The sequence below is a fragment of the Juglans microcarpa x Juglans regia genome, chromosome 8D (genome assembly GCF_004785595.1).
Source record: "Juglans microcarpa x Juglans regia isolate MS1-56 chromosome 8D, Jm3101_v1.0, whole genome shotgun sequence".
NCBI lineage: Eukaryota > Viridiplantae > Streptophyta > Magnoliopsida > Fagales > Juglandaceae > Juglans > Juglans microcarpa x Juglans regia.
The window spans coordinates 18,707,712-18,730,947 of record NC_054608.1 but is presented as its reverse complement, the minus strand read 5'-3'; the positions used below and the strand labels follow the sequence as shown (position 1 = coordinate 18,730,947).

Below are 23,236 nucleotides of genomic sequence, written 5' to 3'. Positions count from 1 at the left end.
AAAATATAATAACCAATTCAAGTTTTTCAAATCTCAAAATAATAATAATATTAAAAAATATTATTCTAACAATATTTTATTCAACTCATCTAAAACCATCTCAACTAATCGAAACAAGCCACTTTCCATAAATGGAAACTTATTTTTTTGATTTTGAATGAAATGAAAAGTTGTCTTTATTAAGATAGTCGTCCATACTTTTTTGTGGTAATCAATTGAACTCTGCGTCTTTGTATATTAATGCAAATTTGGCAGCAAAATTCATTTTACTATATTGCAAATAAACTAATAACTCATATTAAGAACTGAAATAAGTGAATAAATTAATAATATCCTACATTCATAATTTTCACATTCTTGTTCGAAAAATATTCGCTACAATTTTGGCAAAAACATGCACCAAATTCTCTCTTGCATGTTTACTTTAGCCCCAACTACGATTAGTTTCTGAACCTCTGGTTATGGTTTTGCTTGATTCCACACCCCAGTTTTACGTAAAACCCTAGCAGTAAAGTTTCCAAAGATCGAGTACTACTAAACCTTAGTTGTCTCGATTAGCTTAGCCTGATGCAAAGCCCAGGGAGCAGAAGGCTGGTTTGGCAGTATGAACCACCCTGTCCTGTTTGAGACTATGCCATAGTGCCATGAAGAATTCTTATTCCTACAGTAATTGGATCTTGCATGTATCTGCAACATAGAACTATGAACATTAGTGCCTACAATGCAATTCCAAATACTAATCTTATAGCTAAAATCTACTACGTAATTAGAAACATATGAAAGACCCCAGATGATGTTTTTCTAGGCATGGAAACATTTGCATCACAAAAAGAAATAAATTTATAGAAGTTAAGGAGAAAACTCATAAACACTACCACTGCCCGTCTTTTGTTTTGTTTTTTTAAGGTTTTTAAGACTCTAGTTTCTAATTCTAACTAAAATAATACATATTCAAGTTTCTAAGTCACGATGGGTGGTGGAATCCACTCCCACTCATCCCACCCTACGAGGCAGGCGTCCGGTTCACCAACTTCCCCCACAAATCCAACTACGTGGATAGGGCTACCTCTCATCTCCTCGCTACTATCTCTACATAAAGTGGACTACAAAGATGGGCTTGAACCCGAAAACCTTTGAAAAAATTATTAAAAGTTAATTGCTTAAGATTTTTTTAAAGGTAAATTCTATTAAAATTCAATTCCCCCCAAAGTAATTTCCGGTAGCGTACTTCTATTTTCTTCTGCATCTCTATTTTTTCCTTCAAGGGGTAGGAACTTGGGTGACCGGGTCTAAAAAAAAAAATGACACTGACAATCTGTTGGTCCTTTGAAGTGCGTCATTGTGGCAGTAGTTATATAAGTTCTTCACTGCAGATCGATTTCACACCTTTGACTAATTGAAGTAGTTAACTCTTGCCATGCATGGATCATGTCCTTGGCAACATGAATATACATATAGATCAAGTGTATCCAATTAAGACCGTCTTACCTGCAAAGGATATTTATGGAAGCATGTCTTAACATTTAGTCCCAAGATCATGTATAAGATTAATCGCCAGTTAAAGCCCGTGGTCTATGCTCAATAGTAAACAGGGACATTCCGGTCTGCGAAATTGCTCTGACAAATGCCATATTTGCTGTTAAGGTTGGAGCAAGCCAGTAATCACCGGTGCCAAAAACTACCTTGTTCTTCAATGCCAGCTTTCTTGTAGTTGGCAGACCCATAACACGTTGCGAAGGACCATCTGGCACCAGCCTGTTCAAAACCTCAAGCTTATCAGCTCTGAACTTCATGAAAATTATTTACGTAGTATGAATTTTATATAGTTACGGTAAAAGGCACAAAAAACTTGAAAAATTTACTTCATGTATAATGTGTGTGCAAATACACACAGTAGAACTTACGGGTTTGTGAAACTCAATTTAGTTTGAATAGGTTTATCCTAGACAAAACCGACTAGCCTAAAGAAGTTTCAATTCCATACCTTAAACCACAAACCATTAAACACTGGACCCAAAGCAACAGATCTCGAGTTTGATTTTGGCGCAACGTTCCTTTTATGAGATTCTTTCCACTAAAAAATATGGTATCAATGAAACCTAAGATTATTTCTTGGAATGTTTGAGGGCTTAATGATTGTAGAAAATGTCTTCGAGTGAAGAATTTGATACATAAGTGGAGGGCTAATGTTATTTGCTTTCAGGAAACCAAGTTGAAGTTTGTTAATCAATCAATTGTCAATAGTTTGTGGAGCTGTCATTGTGTGGGGTGGGTTGAGTTAGCATCGAAGGAGCTTCGGGGGCATCATTGTCATGTGGGATAGGAGGGTTGTGGAGTTGATAGAACATTATGTGGGAGAACATTTGGTGGCTTGTCATTTTAAGAATGTAGATGATGGATTTGAATGGGCTTTTCAGGTGTTCATGGTCCTAATTTGGATCGTAGTAGGAGTATTTTATGGGATGAAATGGCGGGCCTTTGCTGCTGGTGGGATCTTCCTTGGTGTTTTGGAGAGGATTTTAACATTACTCGGTTTCCTAGCGATCGAGTGTGGGATTCTTACTTCTCTCATGCTATGACTGTCTTTTCAGATCTGATTTTCGAGTTAGATTTGATTGATTTACCGGTGGCGGGTGGAGACTTTACGTGGTCAAATGGAAGGGCTTGGTCTAGGCTGGACAGATTTTTGGTATCGGCCCCTTAGGAAGCATATTTTCCTGATTTGAGTCAGAAAAGGTTACTGAGAATTTGTTCTGATCATTATCCCATTATGTTGGATTGTGGGGGCATTATCGGAGGGCGTAGGTACTTTAAATTTGAAAATGTGTAGCTGGAGGATGAGGGTTTTGTGGATATGGTAAGATTGTGGTGGTCATCATACCTTTTTTCTGGTACTCTGAGTTTTGTATTGTGGCTGGAAAACTCAAAGCTCTAAAACAAGATTTTAAGAAATGGAATGCAAAGGTGTTTGGGAACATGGAAAATAAGAGGAAGCATCTTTTGGTACAGCTGCAGTGTTTGGAGGATAAGGAATTGTTGAGGGATATATCCAGTGTGGTCATGGAGAGGAAAAAATGGGTGTTAGCTGAATTAGAGAAGATCCCTTTAATGGAGGAAATATCTTGGAGGCAAAAATCATGGGTTCTTTGGTTGAAGGAAGATGACAAGTGTACAAAATCTTTTCACCAAATGGCGAATTCTCACCGTAGAAATAATGTTATTGAGATCCTTCATGAAGGTGATAACATTCTTTCGAATCAAGAGGCCATCAAGGAACATATTGTGAGCTTTTATGAGAAGCTGTTTAAGCAAGAATACTCTTGGAGACCTAAGTAAGATGGGCTGATTTTTTATTCCATTGACCAGGTGAGTTCAGAATGGTTGGAGAGAGCTTTTGAAGAAGTACTTGATGTGGTTAGAGGAATGGCAAGGGACAAGAGACAAGGCACTGGGTCTGGATGGTTTTCAATGACTTTTTTCCAAGCTTGTTGGGACATAGTGCAAGAAGATATTATGAAGGTTTTTCTTGAATTTCACTCATTTATGAAATTTGAGAAAAAGTTTCAATGCTACTTTTATTGCACTGATACCTAAAAAGGTGGGGGCTGAGGAAATGAGGGATTTTCGACCTATTAGTTTGGTAAATGGGTGTACAAGATCATCTCTAAGGTGCTAGCTAATCGCATGAGTGTGGTGACGGAAAAAATTATTTTGAAGTCTCAGAATGCATTTGTGAAGGGAGACAAATTCTTGGCTCAGTTTTAATTCTAAGGAATGTTTGGATGGTAGAATCAGATTAGGTGAACTTGGAATTTTAGTTAAATTGGATATGAAAAAGACGTATGATCATGTTAGTTGGGAGTTTCTCTTGTACTTACTTTTGGGAGATATGGTTTTTGAGAGAAGTGGTGTTGTGGATCAAGCATTGTATTTCGACGCTGAGATTCTCCATTTTGGTGAATGGCACCCCGGTTGGGTTCTTCAATAGTTCTCATGGCTTGAGACAAGGAGATCCTTTATCTCATTTTCTTTCGTTCTAGTTATGGATGCTTTGAGTAGAATGATTGAAGCGGTGGTCCAAGGATGTTTCTTGTCAGGTTTCGTAGTGGGAGAGTCGTCTCAGAGTTGCTTAAAAGTCCCACACCTTCTTTTTGCCGACGACACTTTAATTTTTAGTGAGACCAATCAAGACCGCCATTCTTTAAGAGCCTTTTTGTTATGTTTTGAAGCTATTTTGGGTCTTAGAATCAACTTATCTAAGTCTGAAATTGTTCAAGTGGGTCCCGTTTCGAATATTTCAGATTTTGCTAATACTTTGGGGTGTAAGATATCTTCGTTGCCATTGAGGTATCTTGGTCTTCTTTTGGGTGCTCCTCACAAATCTGTTATGATCTGGGATAGGGTGATTGAGAAGATCGAGAGGAGGTTAACTGGTTGGAAAAAGTTATATTTGTCTAAAGGGGGTATAATTACTTTGATAAAGAGTACATTGTCTAATCTTCCTACTTATCTCATTTCTCTTTTTCCTTTGCCAGCAAGGGTAGCAAATAGAATTGAAAGGATTTTTTGGAATTTCTTGTGGGGAGGTAAAGTGGAGGAAACAAAGTTTCACTTGGTAAGTTGGAATAGGGTTTGTCAACTGGTTTCTTGTGGAGGTTTGGGGGTGCGAAATTTGAGGCTTTTTAATAAAGCTCTTCTTGGAAAATGGCTTTGGAGATGTCATGTTGAGAGGGACGCATTATGGAAAAATGTTGTTGACATTAAATATGGGAGGATGTGGGGGAGTTGGTGTTCTAATAAAGTAAGAGGGGTGGTTTGTGGAAGTCCATTCGGATGGGTTGGGAGGAGTTCGTCAATCATGTAAAATCCAAGGTGGAGGGGACAGGGCAAGGATTCATTTTTGGCATGATATTTGGTGTGGGGATTCAGCTCTCAAGAGTGTTTACCCTTCCCCTTTAAGGATTGCTAGGGATCAAGATGCTGCAGTGGCAGATTCATTGACTTTTGTGAATAATAATCTACAATGGAGAGTGTTGATTTTGTGAGAAATGTGCATGACTGGGAAGTGAATGTAGTATCTGATTTTTTTGGCAGATTACATGATTTGAAGATTGCTCAGGGAAGGGGGGAGGTTTGCTGTGGGTTCATGTAGGAAATTCCAGATTTTCGGTTAGTTCCTTTTATAAGGCACTAACTTGTCATTGTGTCTATGATTACCCCTGGAAATGCATTTGGAGAGTTAAGGTGCCTAGTAAGGAGGCATTTTTCTGTTAGTTGGTATCTCTTGGAAAAATTTTCACTACGGATAACTTAAGAAAGACTTTAAGTAGTAGATTGGTGTTTCATAAGTAAGAAAGATGGTGAATCTGTTAACCATCTTTTCCTTCATTGTGAGGTGGCTAAGACATTGTGGAATGAGATTTTTGGTAGGATGGGCATTGCTTGGGTGATGACTAAGCATGTGGTGGATTTTCTTGCACGTTGGAAAGGTTTTGAGGGGAGTCAAAGTATTGGTGCCTATGGTTAGAGAGGAATGGGAGGTGCTTTGAAGATAAAGAATGATCGATGGGAGAACTTGGGGTGTTTTCTTTTAATACCTTGTGTTTTTGGGCCAAGGCTTTTGTATCGAATGGAGAGAATTTTCTTGATTTGCTTTAGTCATTTTCAGTTTCTAGAGTATATGTTGGTTTTTTCTCTTGTATACTTCCTGTGTACTTGGGCTATGCCTACTCTTGGTAATAAAATCTCTTGTTAATTATAAAAAAAAATATGGTATGAAAAAAGGGAGGGTGCTTATGGTAACATGAGTTCAGAAATCAACATTCAAACTGCTGAGAGATATTTAAGATACTATACATCAAGTCCAACACACGAAAGAACTTGTATCACCACAATACCATATCATTGTCTCAATAAGTGTCATTCGTTTTTGGTTTCCCTGTGTAAGTCTTCTTTCAGAATTATTTTTGAATCAAATCCTTAGAGAAACCGGATTTAAAATCCTGTGAATAGGACAAACCAGAAAGTTGCATATCGATAGATTTCAAGGCTGGAGGCAGGGAACAACTTGAGAAGATCTCTAGTAAATGCACTTTAGTAATTAACAGTCAAATTTCACAATAAGGTACAAACTATACATTTTAGCCATAACTGGTAAAATGTTGGTAGATAGCGATCTATGCATGCATCAGTATTTTCTGAAGACTAATTAAGAAAAGACTGAAATCCTAGCTGCTTTGCCTGATGTGTTATGCAACTTTCTTCTGGGTGTAGTAATCGTCAGATGCATAGGTCTCTTCATCTTCTTTTTCCTGTTTCTTTCATTCTATGTCCTGTATTACAACTAAGATCCTACACCTCCTCACTTATCATAGCAACATGACCTTGTTCCCTATGCTAGCCTTTCGCTCCTGCTTTTCCTTATGTTTAGGTACTTGAATTAAAATATACCACATTCGTTCTTTTGGTATCAGATTTCAAATTCAATATTAGCTATAGTCGGAGACTTGCTGTCTTTATCAGTTCGATCTTAATCAATCATGGAACTATTTTGGATGCATATAAGCTCTAATTTGTCATATCTCAGTTTGCTATTTTAAGCTCTAGGATTTTTCCATGATCTCTCCACACCATTCATTATACTACACACCTGAAGCAAGACAACTGAGATGAATATTGTCTTCAACGTTCAGATTTGGCTAATCCACCACTTCCTACATTGCATCTTCCAGAAGTACTTCCACCCTTGCAGAGTTTGAAAACAATGGCCTGACGTGAAGGATTCATTGAAATTCAAACATGAACCTTGTTCCCATTGATGCTGCTAAAGAAGAGGTTGCTTGGAGGTTGACAAAAGGCATGATGATTGGGATGGTAGACCATGGAGATCACCTTTGATGGGAGAGATGTCTGTCTATCATTCTTGCCATCACCATGGCTTAAATCAAGGGTCTAAGGCTAAACATGCACTCAACTACAATTTCCTCTTCAAGTCCTCTCTGAAAGGTACCAATTAGCCATTCTGAGGCAAACCATCACTTGATTAGCCAATTATTTAAACTCAAGCTGGTATTCTTTGTGAATCCCATGCCACATGACCTGAGAAAATGCCCCCATCAACGTTTTTTACTTCTTTGGATAAAATTGAGCCAAGAGTTCATTCTCAAAGGACTCCCATGTCAAGACCGACCCTTCCTCCTTTCCACTAATTGATTTATAATTCATGAAAGTACTCATTCTTTGACTTCCTTCCACAGTGAACTGGATTACCATTTCAAGCAAAACGGCTCAGGATTGATTTCCTACAACTCATGCACAGCTCAGGATGATCTATGCTGTATTTGCCTGTGTGTGTACATGTCACAACCATTGGAACCACTGGATTCCACCATCTAGATGGAAGAATGCCGAAGTGACTCGGTTATATTGAGTGCCTCTATATTCAAAGAATACTGCAGCCCAATTGAATCACTTTGTTGGATCTGCCCAGAGGAGCACTCAAATCCATCTCCACATAGCGAGGTAGTATGAACTAAGACAATTCTCTATCACCCTCTATTGTAGAGAATGTGGAAGACCCCTATATCTGCTGAATCTTTTATACCTATCATCAAAGCAGAATTTTTCACATAGAAAATGTAACCCCCGACATGCTTTAGAGTACCATATTTACTTGATTTCTAGTATTTCATGTGTGAACTCAGGTTATCATTTTATGTTAATTAACTAGTTAGCGATTGGCAACCATGTCATGAGAAGATTTAATTTTAGGAAGCTAGCCCGGGATTGGAAATTATTACGTTTCAACCTATTTCATTGAGGTCAAGTACAAAAGTTTGAGGTTTGGGCCCTAAGGGATGCTAGGGCTTGAATTATTGGGTCTAGAATTGGTGGAGAAGAGATTGGGCTAGGATAGTAACATAGGACCCATGAGAATAAGCCCAAACCATGACCCATACCCATGAGAATGACCCATGGCTCGTAATCCTAGGACACGACCTGACCAAACCCTTTATAAACACACACATGAGCCGCATGGTATACATGCATGCACTTACACGTTGAGGCCCAAGGGTTTCCGCAGCAGCCCGCCTCCCTCCAGCCGTGTGCCTCCCCACATCCAGCCAGCACCATTATCACCCCATGTGATGCCCATCCCCGCCAATAAGCCCTTGACCTGCACACATGCACATGCCACACACACACTCAGCCCCATCGCCTAGCACCATCCATCTTGGGCCTTTTTCCTCATGAGTTACACCCCATGCCACAGCCACCAGGACCTCTTGGAACCACTTAGCACCACTGGTGAGCCGCCACACCCTAAGTACATCATTGCCAAGCAAAGAGCCCTATATACCACTCGGTTTACACCCTTGGTGCAAAACACCCCAACACTTTTGGTAAGGACGTCTTTTGCATCGTTCCTCATTAAAATACCTAGGATCATGTCCAAAGAATGGGTCAATGATGAGTAAACCAAGTGGAGTAGAGTGCAGGAGATAAGGGTAAAACCGAATAGGATATGGGCAATTAATGGTGATGTGCGTGCAACCCTAATTGGGTGAGATGTTTGAGAGTTTTGGGAAACATGCAAGGATTGGTTATGGGTCCATGAAGTTGAGAGTGAGCAAAGTTAAGGTGTATGATCTCTAGTACAATTGAGTCTAAGCTGAAGGTGTATGATCTCTTGTACAACCAACCTTCCTCAACATAGAGTAAAATAGCCTCCAACCAACACCGCCACACAATACCCTCCTTCACACCAGTCACCAACTTCTTAGCATTCATCTGTCCTACGGAGCTGGCGAGCCTTTCTAGGAAGTTGGTTTCCACTCAAGAAATAGCTGCAACTATCTCTTGAACCTGCATGCGGCCAAGCACATCCACTTCTTGGTTGTGCCTTTGTGGCTTGTTTACCCACAAAAAATACTACCATTGGAGTTCTTGCCATCTGGCTTGCTTGGGAGACTTATTTGGTATTGAAAATATGTGTTGGTTGCATTGTCATGTGCAAACAACAAACTTGATGCCAAGCAAATACACCTGCCAAATCACAAGGCAGTGGACCACTGCCAATATCTTTTTCTCATGGCCTTGTCGGATGCATTTGTATGCTCTTCAAAAGGTACATCAAAACTTGGCAAACACAACACCAGTTTGCTTGCTACCGTAGCCTTCCAACTTAAAAAATGCTTGTTGATAGGCTTCAGACCACCGCCATCTCTCCTCTGTCAGCAGATCAGTCAAATGGGTAGCTTTCTTGGGGCAGCCATCAATAAACTTTAAATACTAACTACCTAGGGCAGCAAAAGGCCGTAACTCTAAGGTCATTGTGGGCACCAGCCAATCAAGGATAGCATGAATCTTCTGACATCCACGAGGATTCTCACTTTGCTGATTGTTTGCTTGAAGAAAAGAACCTCCGTCCAAGAAATTTCAGACTTTTATTTCTTAATGTCAAGATAATGCTCGCTCAATCATATCAATAGCTTTCTCAGGTGGCACAAATTGTTCTCCAGGGACACACTACACAATGCAATATCATCAAGATAGACAACTAGAAACTTGTCAATGTAGTCAATAAAACATCATTCATCAAATTACAGAAGGTGGCAGGAGCATTTGCGAGACTAAAGGGCATTACCATAAACACATATGTACCATATCTCGTGACATATGTGGTCTTTGGATCTTCCTCTCAGCAATTTGAACTTGCCAATATCCAGCTTCATTAAGCAGGTTGCTAGAAATCTGGTAGCTCTACTACCCCGACGTCAGCATCTGGACAGCACCAGTGTCTTCGAAAGAGATTGGCGATTTTTTTATGGGTTAGATTACTTTTCTAGGGTTCTAGCATGATCTGATAGCAAGTTGGAAGGAGGAAAAAGGAGAAAACTGCAAATTATTGTCCCACCACTCAGCCATAGGACGCCTACAAACTTTTTTTCATGGGTAAAATAAAGTTTTATTGAATCAAGTAAATAGACATAGCCCAAGTATATAGGAAGAATACAACTGGGAACACCTAGTTACGAGTTAGAAGCCTGAAAGTGATACAAAAAAGTCCTGAAATCTGGCTCCATTAAAAACACTAGCAGAAGCCCAAAGAAATAAAAGTGTAGGAAAAAAAAAAAAAAACCTTCTAAGCTCATCTAGAGAGCGGTCCCTATCTTCAAAGCTCTGGCCATTCTTTTCAAGCCAAATACACCAAATGAGACAAAAGGAATCATTCTCCACACGCCTATCTTTTTTTAACTTTATTGATGTGAATGAAATAGGCATGTACCAAGTACACAGGAAGTATACAATAGAACACCTAAATACATTCTAAGAGCGATGAACTAAGGATAAGAATTCATGAATATCATCCCCATTTAATACAATAGCTGAAAACCAAAGCAATAAAGTATGTAGAAAAAAATTCTTCAGCTCCACCATTGTTCGTTCCTTGTCTTCAAAACAACACGCATTCCTTTCCGTCCAAATACACCACATGATACACAACGGAATCATTCTCCAAACTGCTGCCACTTGATGACTGCCCTGCAATTTTCTCCAACAACCCATCAAATCCACCACCCTCATAGGCATTACCCAAGCCACACCAACCCTTCAAAAAATCTCATCCCACAACCCTCTCACTACGGTCACAATGTAATAAAAGATGATCTACCGATTCTCCATTCTTTTTACACATGTAACACCAATCCAACACAACACATCCTCTCTTCCTCAAGTTGTCCATGGTCAAGATCTTCCCAAGGGCGGCATTCCAAACAAAGAAAGCAACTCTAGAGGGCACTCGAGACCTCCAAATGTTCCTCCAAGGAAATGAGGTGTGATACTGTGTAATCAAGATTTTATAATACGCATTTACTGTGCATTTCTTGTGATCCTGAAACCTCCATTTCAAGCTATCATGCTGTGCCATAGTAGTCCCTAAGGAGTGTAGCAAGCTGAAAAAGTCTGAAACCATAGATAATTCTCAATCATGAATATCCCTATTAAACAGAATATTCCACTGATGCGAACCATGAGCAGATAACCGCACATCCACCACAGAAGCCTCCTTATTAACTCCAATATGATATAAAGCCGAAAACACCCTTTCCAATGCATGATCTCCACACCACATGTCCCGCCAAAAACTGATTCGGTTGCCCTCACCTGCGACAAAGCGAATATGACTTACAAAACTTGTCCACCCCTTCCTTATAAACTTCCATAGCCCCACTCCATGCCCCCCTCTCACTTCTTTGGAACACCAACCACCCCAAGCAACACCATAACTAGCATCTATAGTTTCCTTCCACAAAGATCCCCCTTCCAAATGATATCTCCAAAGCCATTTCCCCAATAACGCTTTATTAAAAGTTCTCAAATTACAAACACTCAACCCCCCATTCACAACTAGGGCACATACTGTCTTCCAATTAACCAAATGAAATTTCTTCTCCTCCCCTATGCCTCCCCATAAAAAAGCCTTAAAAAGTTTCTCAATCCTATTCACCACCCCTGCAGGCATAGGAAAGAGAGATAAAAAATAAGTGGGAAGGTTAGTGAGAATGCTCTTGATAAGAGTGAGACGACCCCCTTTCGATAAATACACCATTTTCCATCCAGCCAACCTTTTCTCTATCTTCTCTACCACCCCATCCCATATTGCTCTACTCTTGAAAGTTGCACCTAACAGAAGGCCCAAATAGTTCATTGGGAAAGAAGACACACTGCAATCCAAAAGACTTGCTAGACTGCATATATTAGGAACCACACCCACCGGAACCATCTCAGACTTGCCAAGGTTCACCTTAAGCCCTGACACTGCTTCAAAACAAAGTAATAATGCACGTAAAGTTTGGACCTGACTCCTATCTGCTTCACAAAAAAACAGAGTGTCATCTGCGAAAAGGAGATGTGAAATGATACAAGGGCTACCAGAGCCATTTCCCACCTGAAAACCAGATAAAAAACCCCCACCAACAGTAGCCTGCACCATCCAACTTAACGCCTCCATAACTATGACAAAAAGAAGAGGAGATAACGGATCACCCTGTCGCAAACCCCTCGAGCTATCAAAAAAATCAGCAGGAGTGCCATTAACTAGCACTGAAAAACGGGCCGTTGAAATACAATGACGCATCTAAAAAATCCACCTATCTCCAAAACCACACCTCTCAAGCAAACCCAAAAAGAATTCCCAGTTCACATGATCATAAGCCTTCTCCATGTCTAGCTTGCAAAGAATACCTTGACTTCCCTCCCGCAATCTAGCATCTAGACTCTCATTTGCAATGAGTACCGAATCAAGTATATGTCTCCCTCGAATAAAAGCATTCTGAGGCTTGGAGATAATATTTTCCAACACTGGACTAAGCCGGTTAGCAAAAACCTTTGAAATAATCTTAGACACTGCTAACCAAACTTATTGGACGAAAATCCTCAATACTCGAAGCCCCATGTTTCTTGGGAATGAGCGTAATAAAAGTCGCGTTAAGTGATTTTTCAAACTTTTGAAAAGCGTGAAATTCACTGAACACCCGCAAGACATCACCTTTCACCACATCCCAACAAGTTTGGAAGAAACCCATGGAGAAACCATCCGGACCCGGCGCTTTGTCCTTAGTCATACCAGAGATGACCTTGAAAATCTCATCTTCAACAAAAGGTCTCTCCAAGACACTCACAAGTTGCGGATCAATTGCCTCAAACGGTAAGTCATCAAGCTTCGGCCTCCAAGTTACCGATTCGGTAAGAAGAGTCTCATAATAATGTGCAATATGACTTTCTAGTTCAGCGGGAGAAGATAGCACCTGAGTACCTGAATGTAGCAACTCGATCGCATTATTACGTCGATGAGAATTAGCCATTTTATGAAAGAACTTCGTACACCTATCACCCTCTTTCAACCAAAGGGCTCTGGATTTTTGGCACCATGATGTCTCCTCTGACAACAAAACCCTTTCCAACTCTGCCACAACCGTGGCTTTCCTCAATAACTCCTCCTCAGAGGCCCCTCCCAATAATTCCTTACCCTCTAACTCCTGCAATTCCTCCAACAAAGTGGACTTTTGATTGTCAGTGTGACCAAAAACTTCCAAGTTCCACTTCTTCAGATCTTGTTTTAGAGCCTTCAGCTTACCTGCAAGAATGAAACTCAGAGTGCCACTAAACTGGTACGATGCCCACCAAGTACTCACCATCTCTACAAACCCGTTCACTTTAAGCCACATATTCTCAAACTTGAAATACCGGCGACCCCTGTGAATGCCCCCACAATCTAAGAGAATGGGAAAATGGTCTGAACTGACTCGAGCTAACCTTTTCTGACTTACTTCTGGATAGTGGGCTTCCCATAACGGCGAGACAAGGAATCTATCCAATTTCGACCAAGCACGGCCGTTAGACCATGTGTACTCACCACCCACCAAGGGAAGGTCCATATGGACCTTAGAGAATTCCGCCATGGCCAAAGTGTGCCGATGATGCCCCGATCATTCACTAGAAAAATGAGTAATGTTAAAATCACCCCCCATACACCACGGCACCTCCCATAAAGAGTATATTCCTGCCAACTCCTCCCACAACCGTCGCCTATCTCTATCCATGTTGGGACCATAGGACCCTGCAAAAGCCCAATCCCACCCATCGCTCACATTTTTTAATAACACCAAAACCGAAAACTCACCAACACACTCCTCAATCGCCTCAACCACTCTTTTATCCCACATTAATAACACCACCTGATGCTCCCTGAGAGGCCAAATAGGACCAACCCACATACGAACATCCCCAAATACTATGCAAAAATCTTCTATCAATAAAACCCAACTTTGTTTCTTGCAAACATATCACATCACCCTTCCACAACCTCAATAAAGCTTTGATACGAAGACGTTTATTACTATCATTGAGACCCCGTACATTCCATGATACAATCTTAGGCTTCATTAAAACTTAACTTTCCCCTCCCTTTTGGTCTAACCCTTCCGCTACTCCCATCCTTAACATCATAATTGATGGAGCATGTTAAACGTTTAAGTTCCCTGTCTTGTTTTGTAGCTGATTTCGAATGACTAGCTTCAATAGCCACAAGAAGGGCCATAAATTTTTCCTCATAACCTCCAAAAGAGACCCCAAAGATATTTTGTAACTCTTCTACCTTTTTAAAAATCCAATTCGACGAACAACTCCCATAATCAGAACTGGGAGGGAGTGTACACAGAGAAGTAAGAGCCCCCTCCTCACCAACACTGTTATTGGGAATCAAAAACAGTTCCGAAACACCCAAATTATTTGTTTCACCACTTGAAACCATATTATTAAGAGGAATGCCATCCCCAGAAAATATCCCACCAAGAATACTCAACTCCATTGGTGAGGAACCACACGGATAATCAGACTGCACCTGCACAGCCTCACCCCGAAATGAAATCCCACTTTCCAGCGAAACAAACTGCACCTGCACAGCCTCAGAGCCTTCAACCACCATGCACGGCTCAGAATGCCCATTCTCCACCAACATCCCTAGTGACGAGGACGCAGAAGCAGTTCTCAAACTCTCCTGCACTATCGGCTCCACCAAAATCTCCCCCTCCTCTAAATTGTCCCATCGGAGCACCTTTATCAGCTCACCAGGGTGGTCGATGGAGGTCGTCGGCAATTTCTATGCCGGTAGGGTTGCCGGTAATGTGCTTATCGGCATCACAGGAGCTTGCCGCAGTTCCTGGTCCGATATCTCGGACCCGAAAGCCTTCCCCGACACATCTGTTGCCACTGCCCTCCAGGCCTTCTTAGGGCCTGAGGCCTGACCCATACCATGGCCCAACGCACGACCCGTAGAACAAGGCCCACTCTTACGGCCCATAATATCCTTCAGCTCAGCCTTGCCCTTAACACATAGTTTTAAGTAACTGATTTCGTCTAATACGATGCCCACTTTCTCCTCCAAGCCAACTAACATCCTCAAGACACTTTCCTCATTTAACCCCAACAGTCTGCTGTCTTCTCCACCATACCTCTGCACATCCACAAAACTGATTGCGCCTGGCACCACGTCTCTCTCAGCACGAGGCGGTACCTTCTTCAGCACCTCACTGTACGACCTTGCTCCTCCTGCCCACAACGATGGAGCACCTCCCTCTCCTCTGTTCTTCTTTGCAAAAACTGCCTGGGATGTGTTCGAAACAGAGGATGAACAAATCTCCATTAAAGTATCTCCAAAGTTCCTCCACCCCTCCCCCTTCCTCCCTTCCGGAATCACAAGCAAACCTCTCCTCTTATCGCGACCAAATTCTGAGAGGGAGATGAAACTGCCATTGAGATTACGTCCCTTCCTCACTATTAACACAATGTCTCCTTTTCTACGAGTTCGCAAAAACTCATGAGAACCCAGTGTTACTGCACATTCCTTCACCATAGAACCCAACCAACCCAGAGTTTCAAAATCCACTGAAATATATATCACTACACGATGACTACTTTCTATAATCCTCCACCACCTTGCGTTCTCCTTTCTGAACTCAAAAAGCTTCTGGTCAATGAACACCTCATTACACAACCCCATCTAAACCAACCCACAAACAATACAACCCTAATGTTTCAGTGATACGCTAATCCCCTCAAGAAGGAAAAGCCATTAACGAATCACTACCAACAGTAAGGAAAAACCACAACAAAAATTGAAACTGTACGGAGAGAAAATATAGTAGAGAAAAAAAGGCCCCTTTCCCGCCTATCTTAAAAGTAAATAGGCATAGCCCGAGTACACAAGAGGTATACAAATAGCATACACCTAGTTACAAAATTAGGAGGCATTCTCCATACACCTATCTTATATAAAACAAATGCATCTAACCATGGAAACCAAGGCAAATCACAATAATCACAAGACTAATGTAAGGCAAAGATATCTCCATGATATAAAGCAGAGGATCCAGTCTTGACTTTACATAATATCAACATCTTGGTCACCCAACTCTTTAAACCCTCTCATTAGAGTTGCACACATAACTCGTGTCCCAGAATTCCAATCCTTTTTCCCCCATTTCCTCACCACAAACCTTTCACTGGTTCTTTTATGATAATAAACTAAATTCCTTCCTCTTCCCTAAATACATTGATCCATTTTGATCGTTGTATATAGCACCATTGCAATCAAAACTAAAAAGAGCAGTTCAAGTAACTCATTATGCTAACAACCTTTGGGCTAAATCACATCTCAACCCCCAACAAGAATGAGATCACAGATTCAACTCCCACTGATGTACAGAGGTATTTACCTCCAAAAAAAATATAATTACTAAATTGCTTCTCTTAGCAAAGATGAGACACACTGAGCTCAAATTTGTATATTTTCAGCTCCTGTAAACTCTATTAGAAGGAGAGAAAGCACAGAGATTTTTTAGATCTTTTCCATTAAAGAGAATTGCATTTGCTTATTCAAGGACATGGTAGAGTTTTCTTTGCTGAGAGAGGGTGGAGGAAAGTACTATGGCGGAATTTATGATCAGCTGGAATGTTCCTAAACAGTAACAAAAGTTGAAATCACAAGAAGGTGGATCATGTGACCTTATGTGAGTTTAACACAAAAGCTTTCCATTTGTGGGGTGTGCACATGGTGTCTGCGTGTAAGAACAAAGAAAATATTCCTCGAAGAATTTATACATAAGATAAATAAATCACAATGCAAGCACGTTAAACGTTATAGACAATATGCTGATTTAAGAGGATAATTAAAGTAAGTTCAAGAAGTGGAAATCTCATTTACCAGAACACCAAATTTATTTCCTATCTTCTCAAACAAAGTAATTAAAAAAATATGACTTTACACCAAATAAAATAGATAACAATCTGAATTACTTGAATGGACAAATTGTTTATAATAGAACCTAGAAACCAATACTTTATGGTTATTTCACGTGAATTCTCCAAGGACCACACTAAACATTAGTGACAGCTTTGTATAAAAAATTAACCAACAAGCCTTTTTTACCCATAAAGATTGGAATTCTTTTAACCTCAATATACTGAGTACAGAATAAAAAACCTATCTCACAAAAAAAGAAACAAACCAATGATGATTGTGTCAAATCAGTAAATAATTAAGCTGATTTTATAATGATGATTTTTATAATTGTTGCAGATTATAGTGGTTCAAGAAGGAAACAAACTAGTCAAGAAACTCACATCAGGCACTTGAGTAATTGATTGGCTCTGAACTTCTCATTAGGCCCTCCACACATCAGTACTAAATCCATGAACTCTGAATGAACACTTTCACATATTATGCCTCTCCTTCCAGATATTACACCACCCAGTTCCTCATGAATTGGATTCTCAATTTCAGACATCACCTGCCAAAAAAGAAGACAAGATTGCGTCAACTAGAACATGAATGTTAATACATGCCGGGAGTATTGAAGTGAAAACACACAAAAGATGAACAAACCTCCATTGTTGCCAACACATAAGCTTAAGACTACCATGTGACTGCCATGCGGCGGGGGGAGGGGGGGGGGGGGGGGATGTCAAACGGACTTTTCTAAAAAGGTCTATCTACCGACCCAAAGAAACTACTAGTCATATTTGCACTATAACTCTAAACATACTAGTCAAGTTTGGAGCTTTTCCAGAATCACTTATAAACCCATTTTCATCTAGTACGTAGCCAGTGAGGCACTTAGCACCCATAACTACCTTTAATACTTACCCACATTATGTGCGTTATACACCTATTCCCAATGGGGACTAACATATTACAACACCCCCCCCCCCCCCCTCTCTAAATTCCTAATGCCCTTGTCAGAGTTATGTCATATAGTGCTCCAATATCAAATGGTTGGCCTTACAACGTGGCTCTGATTTTTAATTTTTTGATAAGTGCATGGCTCTGATTTTTAATGACCCAAGGAAAGCACTAGTCATAACTACACTATAACTATATCTGCACTATAATTCCAAAGGGACTAGTCAATTTCAGAGCTTTCCTAAAATCACTTAAAAAGACCAGTTTCACCTAGTATGTAGCTGTAAAACTCCCTTCCCATATGTTAGGAGTGTTATGTACTTTTGTAACTATGCCAAGTAAAGAGACCCAACATAATAAAAGTACCTCATTTATCGGAAATAACTTCCCAAAATCATAGCATAAAAAAAATATTCTCATAGCAAGAAATTTAAAACAAATCTTTTGGTGAAAAACACTTATTAACCAAGTCTGAAAATCCCTTGAAACATGAATATGCCTGACCGGCTGCTCATCAACACTATCTTCTTTACCTGTACATTTTAAAAACATAAAAAAAAAAAAAAAAAAAAACAAAAAACAAAAATAACAAAATGAGTTGAATACTCAATCAGTAGTACATCAAACTATAAACATAGGGTTTCTTTGAAAAACATGCATACTTAATACTTTTACATAAACATGTACTATGCATAACTCATTGAATTTATCTTTCCCTTTCTTTAATCATAACATTATCTTTATGGCCAACACATATTAATCCCGTGTGCAAGGTTGTGCACCGATTCAACTGTCTATAGCCACAAGGGGAACCGCTTAACTTATCATAATATAAATATGGTGAACAACGCTTAGGTCCATGGCTTCACATCCACCCATAAATGCATTGGTACCATGCATCTCTCATGGCCATTCTTAAAACTTCTTTCACAACTTGTCTTTTATCTTTCTTATCAAGATGCATGTAAAACACATAGTAATATAAGTCTTGATAATATCTTGAGTGAAAACATACCATGGTGCAGGTAAAACACATAATAACTTGCCATTCAAAAATCACTTTCGTCATAACTTGGTACATAAAAAAGGGCTTTCTATATAGGGTCATACATACGTAATACTTTAAAAACATTGCTTACCATACACGTAAGGATATGATCAAGCTAATTACCTCTTTGCTTTTGGCGAGAATAAACGCATCTACGATCACCTACTTTAACTTGCTGAAAAATGGTTGGAAGTGATGGGGTGATGCTGTTTTTTCAATCTCCTGAAATTGCAGCAACTTTCCTAGGGTTAAGGATGGGTTTTCTTGAAACACATCAAGTGAGATTGCTATAAAAACTTTCTAGACTCACAGTAGCCTCTAGTTTTCTAGTTTTCAGTCCACATGGTCCTTCTTATGAGGCCCAAAAAACCTAATAATAGGGCTGTACGAATTTAACTCACCATTGGCTTAGAAAAGGGTTCTAAGAATCCTAATGGCTAGGAGTTACGGGGAAAACATGTTCCTATTTTTTGGACCCATTTAGAAGTCATAAGTGGGGCTGATTTCTACTTCTCCAGATCTAGAACAGCTCATATCCTATCTAGAAAGAGTCCTAAAACAGGCTGGAGCAAGAATTCTTCTAAAACAATCTAAGTGTGGATAGCATTCATCTAGAGGGTTTCTTGGCACCTAATCAGGTTCTAACTTACCCAAAAAGGGTTGATTTCCAATTCTCACGAATTTAACAGCCAAAAATCAAATGGGCTTTGGCTAGAAAAAAATTGAGCTGGGCCTCCTAATGGGCCGAGCCTACTCCTTTTTTAATCTAGGTCCAGAATCTCATATCCAATCTTATCTCCTGAATACTAGATCCTCAAATAATGGGTATGGACTAATGGGCTCCATAAAGAATCTTCCTTTTAGCCTTAACAAAAATGGGTCCATGGTCCAAACTTAAAAAATCTTTATCCAAGCCTATAAAATTTGGATCCGGGTGTTACAATAGCGAATGTGGAACTTAGCATTCATGACTATCTTTATAGCTTACCACTTTATGTGGATTATGCCTATTCCCAATGTAGGATTGCAGTGTTACTGTTGCAGCTTATTGGCTCGCTACTGAGTATTAGTGAAAGTGGATAATAGGAAAATTGAAAATTTTATGGGCGTAATAGGTCACCAGTTCTTTTCTGTCTTTTTCCACGTTTTCGGTGTGTGAATGGATCGATCAAGGTATCACAGCAAAACTATTCAAAAGAAATGGGACATTGATGAATGAAATGAAGAAATGCATATAAGACTACCATCTGATTGTAGAATACCTTGAAAGTTATTTGAAATACACCAGAGAAACTGCAAAGGGAACTTTTTATCATGGGAAAATTGAGCAGCAAAGAAGACCATCATCTGATTGTAGAATACCATCTTGAAAGATATGGGAAATATGCAAGAGAAACTGCAAAGAGAACTTTTACCATGGGAAAAGACAGGCAACAAATGAGTAGTTGACCCATGTCGGTTTTATGTTCTGATTTGCCACATCAGTTGAGTCATGCATGATAGGATAGTTATGTCAGACCATGTTTTAAGCATTATGCCTACTAACCAAAACTTTACATATCATGGACTTTTTTACACACCACAAACTCAGAGAAGTACAAGGAAAGAAGTTTATCCGCATTCAGACCCCACTAATGCTGCTCACACCTACAAATGTGTCAGTTCCATACTAACACAACTCGATAAAGTGGAAGTAAACACAAAACTAAAGTGATTTTACCTGTCCAATCACAAACTCAAAGTTTCCCTTAAACCGCTGTCTCAATTCACTCTCTGGAGTACCCAAAAGTTTCTCGGTACATCCATTACTGATCCCTGATACAAGTGCAATCAATGCTGTTGTATCAAAATTTATAAGATCAACTTCACCTAACAACTCCTTCATTTCAGAATATTCCAAATTTTTAACTTCAAAAGGGCAGTATTTCATCCTCGAAATGAGTGAACAAAAAGGATCACCCGCACTTCTCTCCGCTAGCTCTTCTGAAAGCCTTGGTGCGACTGCAGCAACACTTGACCCTTTCAATTCACATCCAGGACTTGAAATGATATCACCAATATCATCAACCTTTATTTCAAGCACACATGCATCTTGGTACGATCTTGCAACCACATTTATCCACTCACCATCCAAATCCTCAGAGAAGTCAAAATCGAAAACGGAGAACTCCAATTCAATCTCAGATGCCCCAAATTCTTCTCTGAGTTTCTCTCTAACAAAGTTTCCAACACCATTCGAGAAGAAAAGAATGATCGAGTAAGGTTTCAATGTCATTGAAGACCGAGCTGCAGCAAGGACTTCTTCAACTCGCAATCTCAAGCCCTTACTCTTTTGACATCTATCCCAAGGAATGTACCTTGGGTTCCTATCAGATACAATAATCCACACAGGTTGCCTATTGAGAGTACAAACTATATCGACATGGACGCCTTTAGAACAAGAATTGGTTTTCAACCCATTCCAATCTGTAGATGATACAGGTATTGGCTTGCAAACTCTGGAAACACCGGTTAGACATGGCTGCTGGAGAATGTGAACAATTGCTTCGAGGTGCCCAATATTTGAACTGTCACCACATAGAAAAAATGATCAAATCTTAGTAATCACTAGTTTCTATTTCAAGAAAAGCAGAACCACAGTTACCACTTATCGCCAATTACTTGGCTACATCAACTAAAGAACAAAAAATGACCCATCCCAGATTACCAATGAACCTTCTTATTAGATTACAACACAGCCCCACTAGAAAACATAATTGTGATATCCCATATGATAAGAGGATAAGGTAGGTGGTGTATGGAATCCCACATTGCTTAGAAATGAGAAGTTATTGCTCTTTATAATGTTCCAATGAGACTCTAATTGTATCATTGACTAATCCTTTTGGAGTATAGGCCATGTGGTTTGGGCCTTCCATTAGGGCGTTACAAATGGTATTAAAGCCTATCACAATAAAAAATGTGGGACATGAGCCGTGCCACCTACGACGGATGGGTCCGATGAAGACGTCAGGAACTTAAGGGGGGGAGATTGTAATACCCCATATAATAAGAGGATAAGGTAGGTGGTGTATGAGATCCCACATTACTTAGGAATGAGAAGTTCTTGCTCTTTATAATGTTCCAATAGGGCTCCAATTGTATCATTGACTAATCTTTTTGAAGTATAGGCCATGTGATTTGGTCTTCCATTGGAGCATTAAAATAATTGATAATCTAATTCGGAATAGGCCTCTGAAACCCTCATTACCATTCACTACACCTTAGAGATTTGGACCCACTAATTTCTACTCAAATGAGTATGTTTTCACCACACTTAGTTCACGTATGAAACAGTTCACAGAGAGCACCATCTTGCCGGTTTTTTTTTTATCAGTGCCCCGTTTGGATTCAAAGTTGATCTCAACTCATCACATCTCATCTAACCATTACAACTTTTTCAATTTCCACACAAAATATAATAAACAATTCTACTTTTTCAAATCTCAAAACAATAATAATATTAAAAAATAATATTATAATAATATTTTGTTCAATTTTAAACTTTTATCTCATCTCATCTTAACTCACTATCCAAACCTCACCTTAATTTTCTCCTTCTATTGTATAAAATCGGCAAAATCAGCAATTCTCTCGTTAATTCAAGTATAATCTGAACTGAACCAGACGGGTTTTATAGAACATATTGTTTCAAGATCAATTTGTGTAAGGCTGACCTGAGGCGTGTGGAAGAGCGAGTGGGACACCGGGAGAGGAAATTGAGCTCGGAGTGGGCGAGTCTAAGGAGAGTGCTCCTGCATGAGTCGATGAGAGGCAATCTCGGTGTTCTATCTATGACGACCCCGCATCTCTTCTTTGCCAATTCCAATTCTTCTCCAATCCCACTCTCCTTCATCTTTTTCTACAAACATTCGCACTCCGACTTGGATGAATACAGGCTTTACAGCCAAAGTTTCTAAGAAGAATTCTTGGCTTACGTTGGATGCTCTCTTCAAATCGGATCGCTTGCACCGTTGGATCTTTCGGTCTGTGGACACGAACTCGTACGGAAACAAAGTCGAGAGGCCCGTTTGCATATGTATGAATATTATGTTTGAATTAAAATGTTTTATTGAATTTTGTGAAAAGAGTAAAAGAAATTGTATAAAAATATTATAAAATTTTGAATATTATTTATATTTTAAAATTTGGAAAATATTTTTTTTAGTTTAAATTTTTATTAAATTTTATGTTTTAATAATGATTAGAAGAAATTGTATAAAAATATTATAAAATTTTGAATATTATTTATATTTTAAAATTTGGAAAATATGTTTATTTTAGTTTAAATTTTATGTTTTAATAATGATTAGATAATAATTACATAAAAATATTAAAGATTTAAAATTAAAAAATATTTTGTATTTGATTGATATTTAGATAAAACAAAAATATCTCAAAAT

General features: G+C 39.3%; 2 protein-coding genes across 5 annotated transcripts; both read right to left on the bottom strand.

Moving 5' to 3' along the window:
* Positions 1 to 298: 298 nt before the first annotated feature.
* LOC121241871 lies at positions 299 to 22,880 on the bottom strand. 4 transcript variants are annotated; one of them, XM_041139730.1, is made up of 5 exons: positions 22,511 to 22,865; positions 20,515 to 21,361; positions 17,188 to 17,354; positions 1,683 to 1,755; positions 299 to 716 (listed from the first exon to the last, which is right to left on the bottom strand). In XM_041139730.1, the coding sequence occupies exons 1-5, from the start codon at positions 22,687 to 22,689 to the stop codon at positions 630 to 632; spliced, it is 1,353 nt and encodes a 450-aa protein (XP_040995664.1). In that variant the 5' UTR covers positions 22,690 to 22,865; the 3' UTR covers positions 299 to 629. The 4 variants fall into 4 exon arrangements, with proteins under 4 accessions (XP_040995664.1, XP_040995662.1, XP_040995665.1 ...); XM_041139728.1 differs by having other exon boundaries at positions 299 to 687; XM_041139731.1 differs by lacking the exon at positions 1,683 to 1,755 and having other exon boundaries at positions 299 to 687.
* LOC121241872 lies at positions 12,892 to 13,457 on the bottom strand. Its single transcript, XM_041139732.1, has 2 exons — positions 13,021 to 13,457; positions 12,892 to 12,944 (listed from the first exon to the last, which is right to left on the bottom strand). The coding sequence occupies exons 1-2, from the start codon at positions 13,440 to 13,442 to the stop codon at positions 12,905 to 12,907; spliced, it is 462 nt and encodes a 153-aa protein (XP_040995666.1). The 5' UTR covers positions 13,443 to 13,457; the 3' UTR covers positions 12,892 to 12,904.
* Positions 22,881 to 23,236: the final 356 nt, after the last annotated feature.

What these genes read in the sequence shown, in the direction of transcription:
- LOC121241871 (XM_041139728.1), bottom strand. Translation starts at nt 22,689, where the DNA reads ATGAAGGAGAGTGGGATTGGAGAAGAATTGGAATTGGCAAAGAAGAGA. An exon ending in CGCTCTTCCACACGCCTCAG is followed by an intron (nt 21,362 to 22,510) that starts GTCAGCCTTACA and finishes ATGTGGTGACAG; the next exon opens with TTCAAATATTGGGCACCTCG. An exon ending in TTGAGTTTGTGATTGGACAG is followed by an intron (nt 17,355 to 20,514) that starts GTAAAATCACTT and finishes CTTTTTTGGCAG; the next exon opens with GTGATGTCTGAAATTGAGAA.
- LOC121241872 (XM_041139732.1), bottom strand. Translation starts at nt 13,442, where the DNA reads ATGGACCTTCCCTTGGTGGGTGGTGAGTACACATGGTCTAACGGCCGT. An exon ending in TTAGAGGGTAAGGAATTATT is followed by an intron (nt 12,945 to 13,020) that starts GGGAGGGGCCTC and finishes TTGTTGTCAGAG; the next exon opens with GAGACATCATGGTGCCAAAA.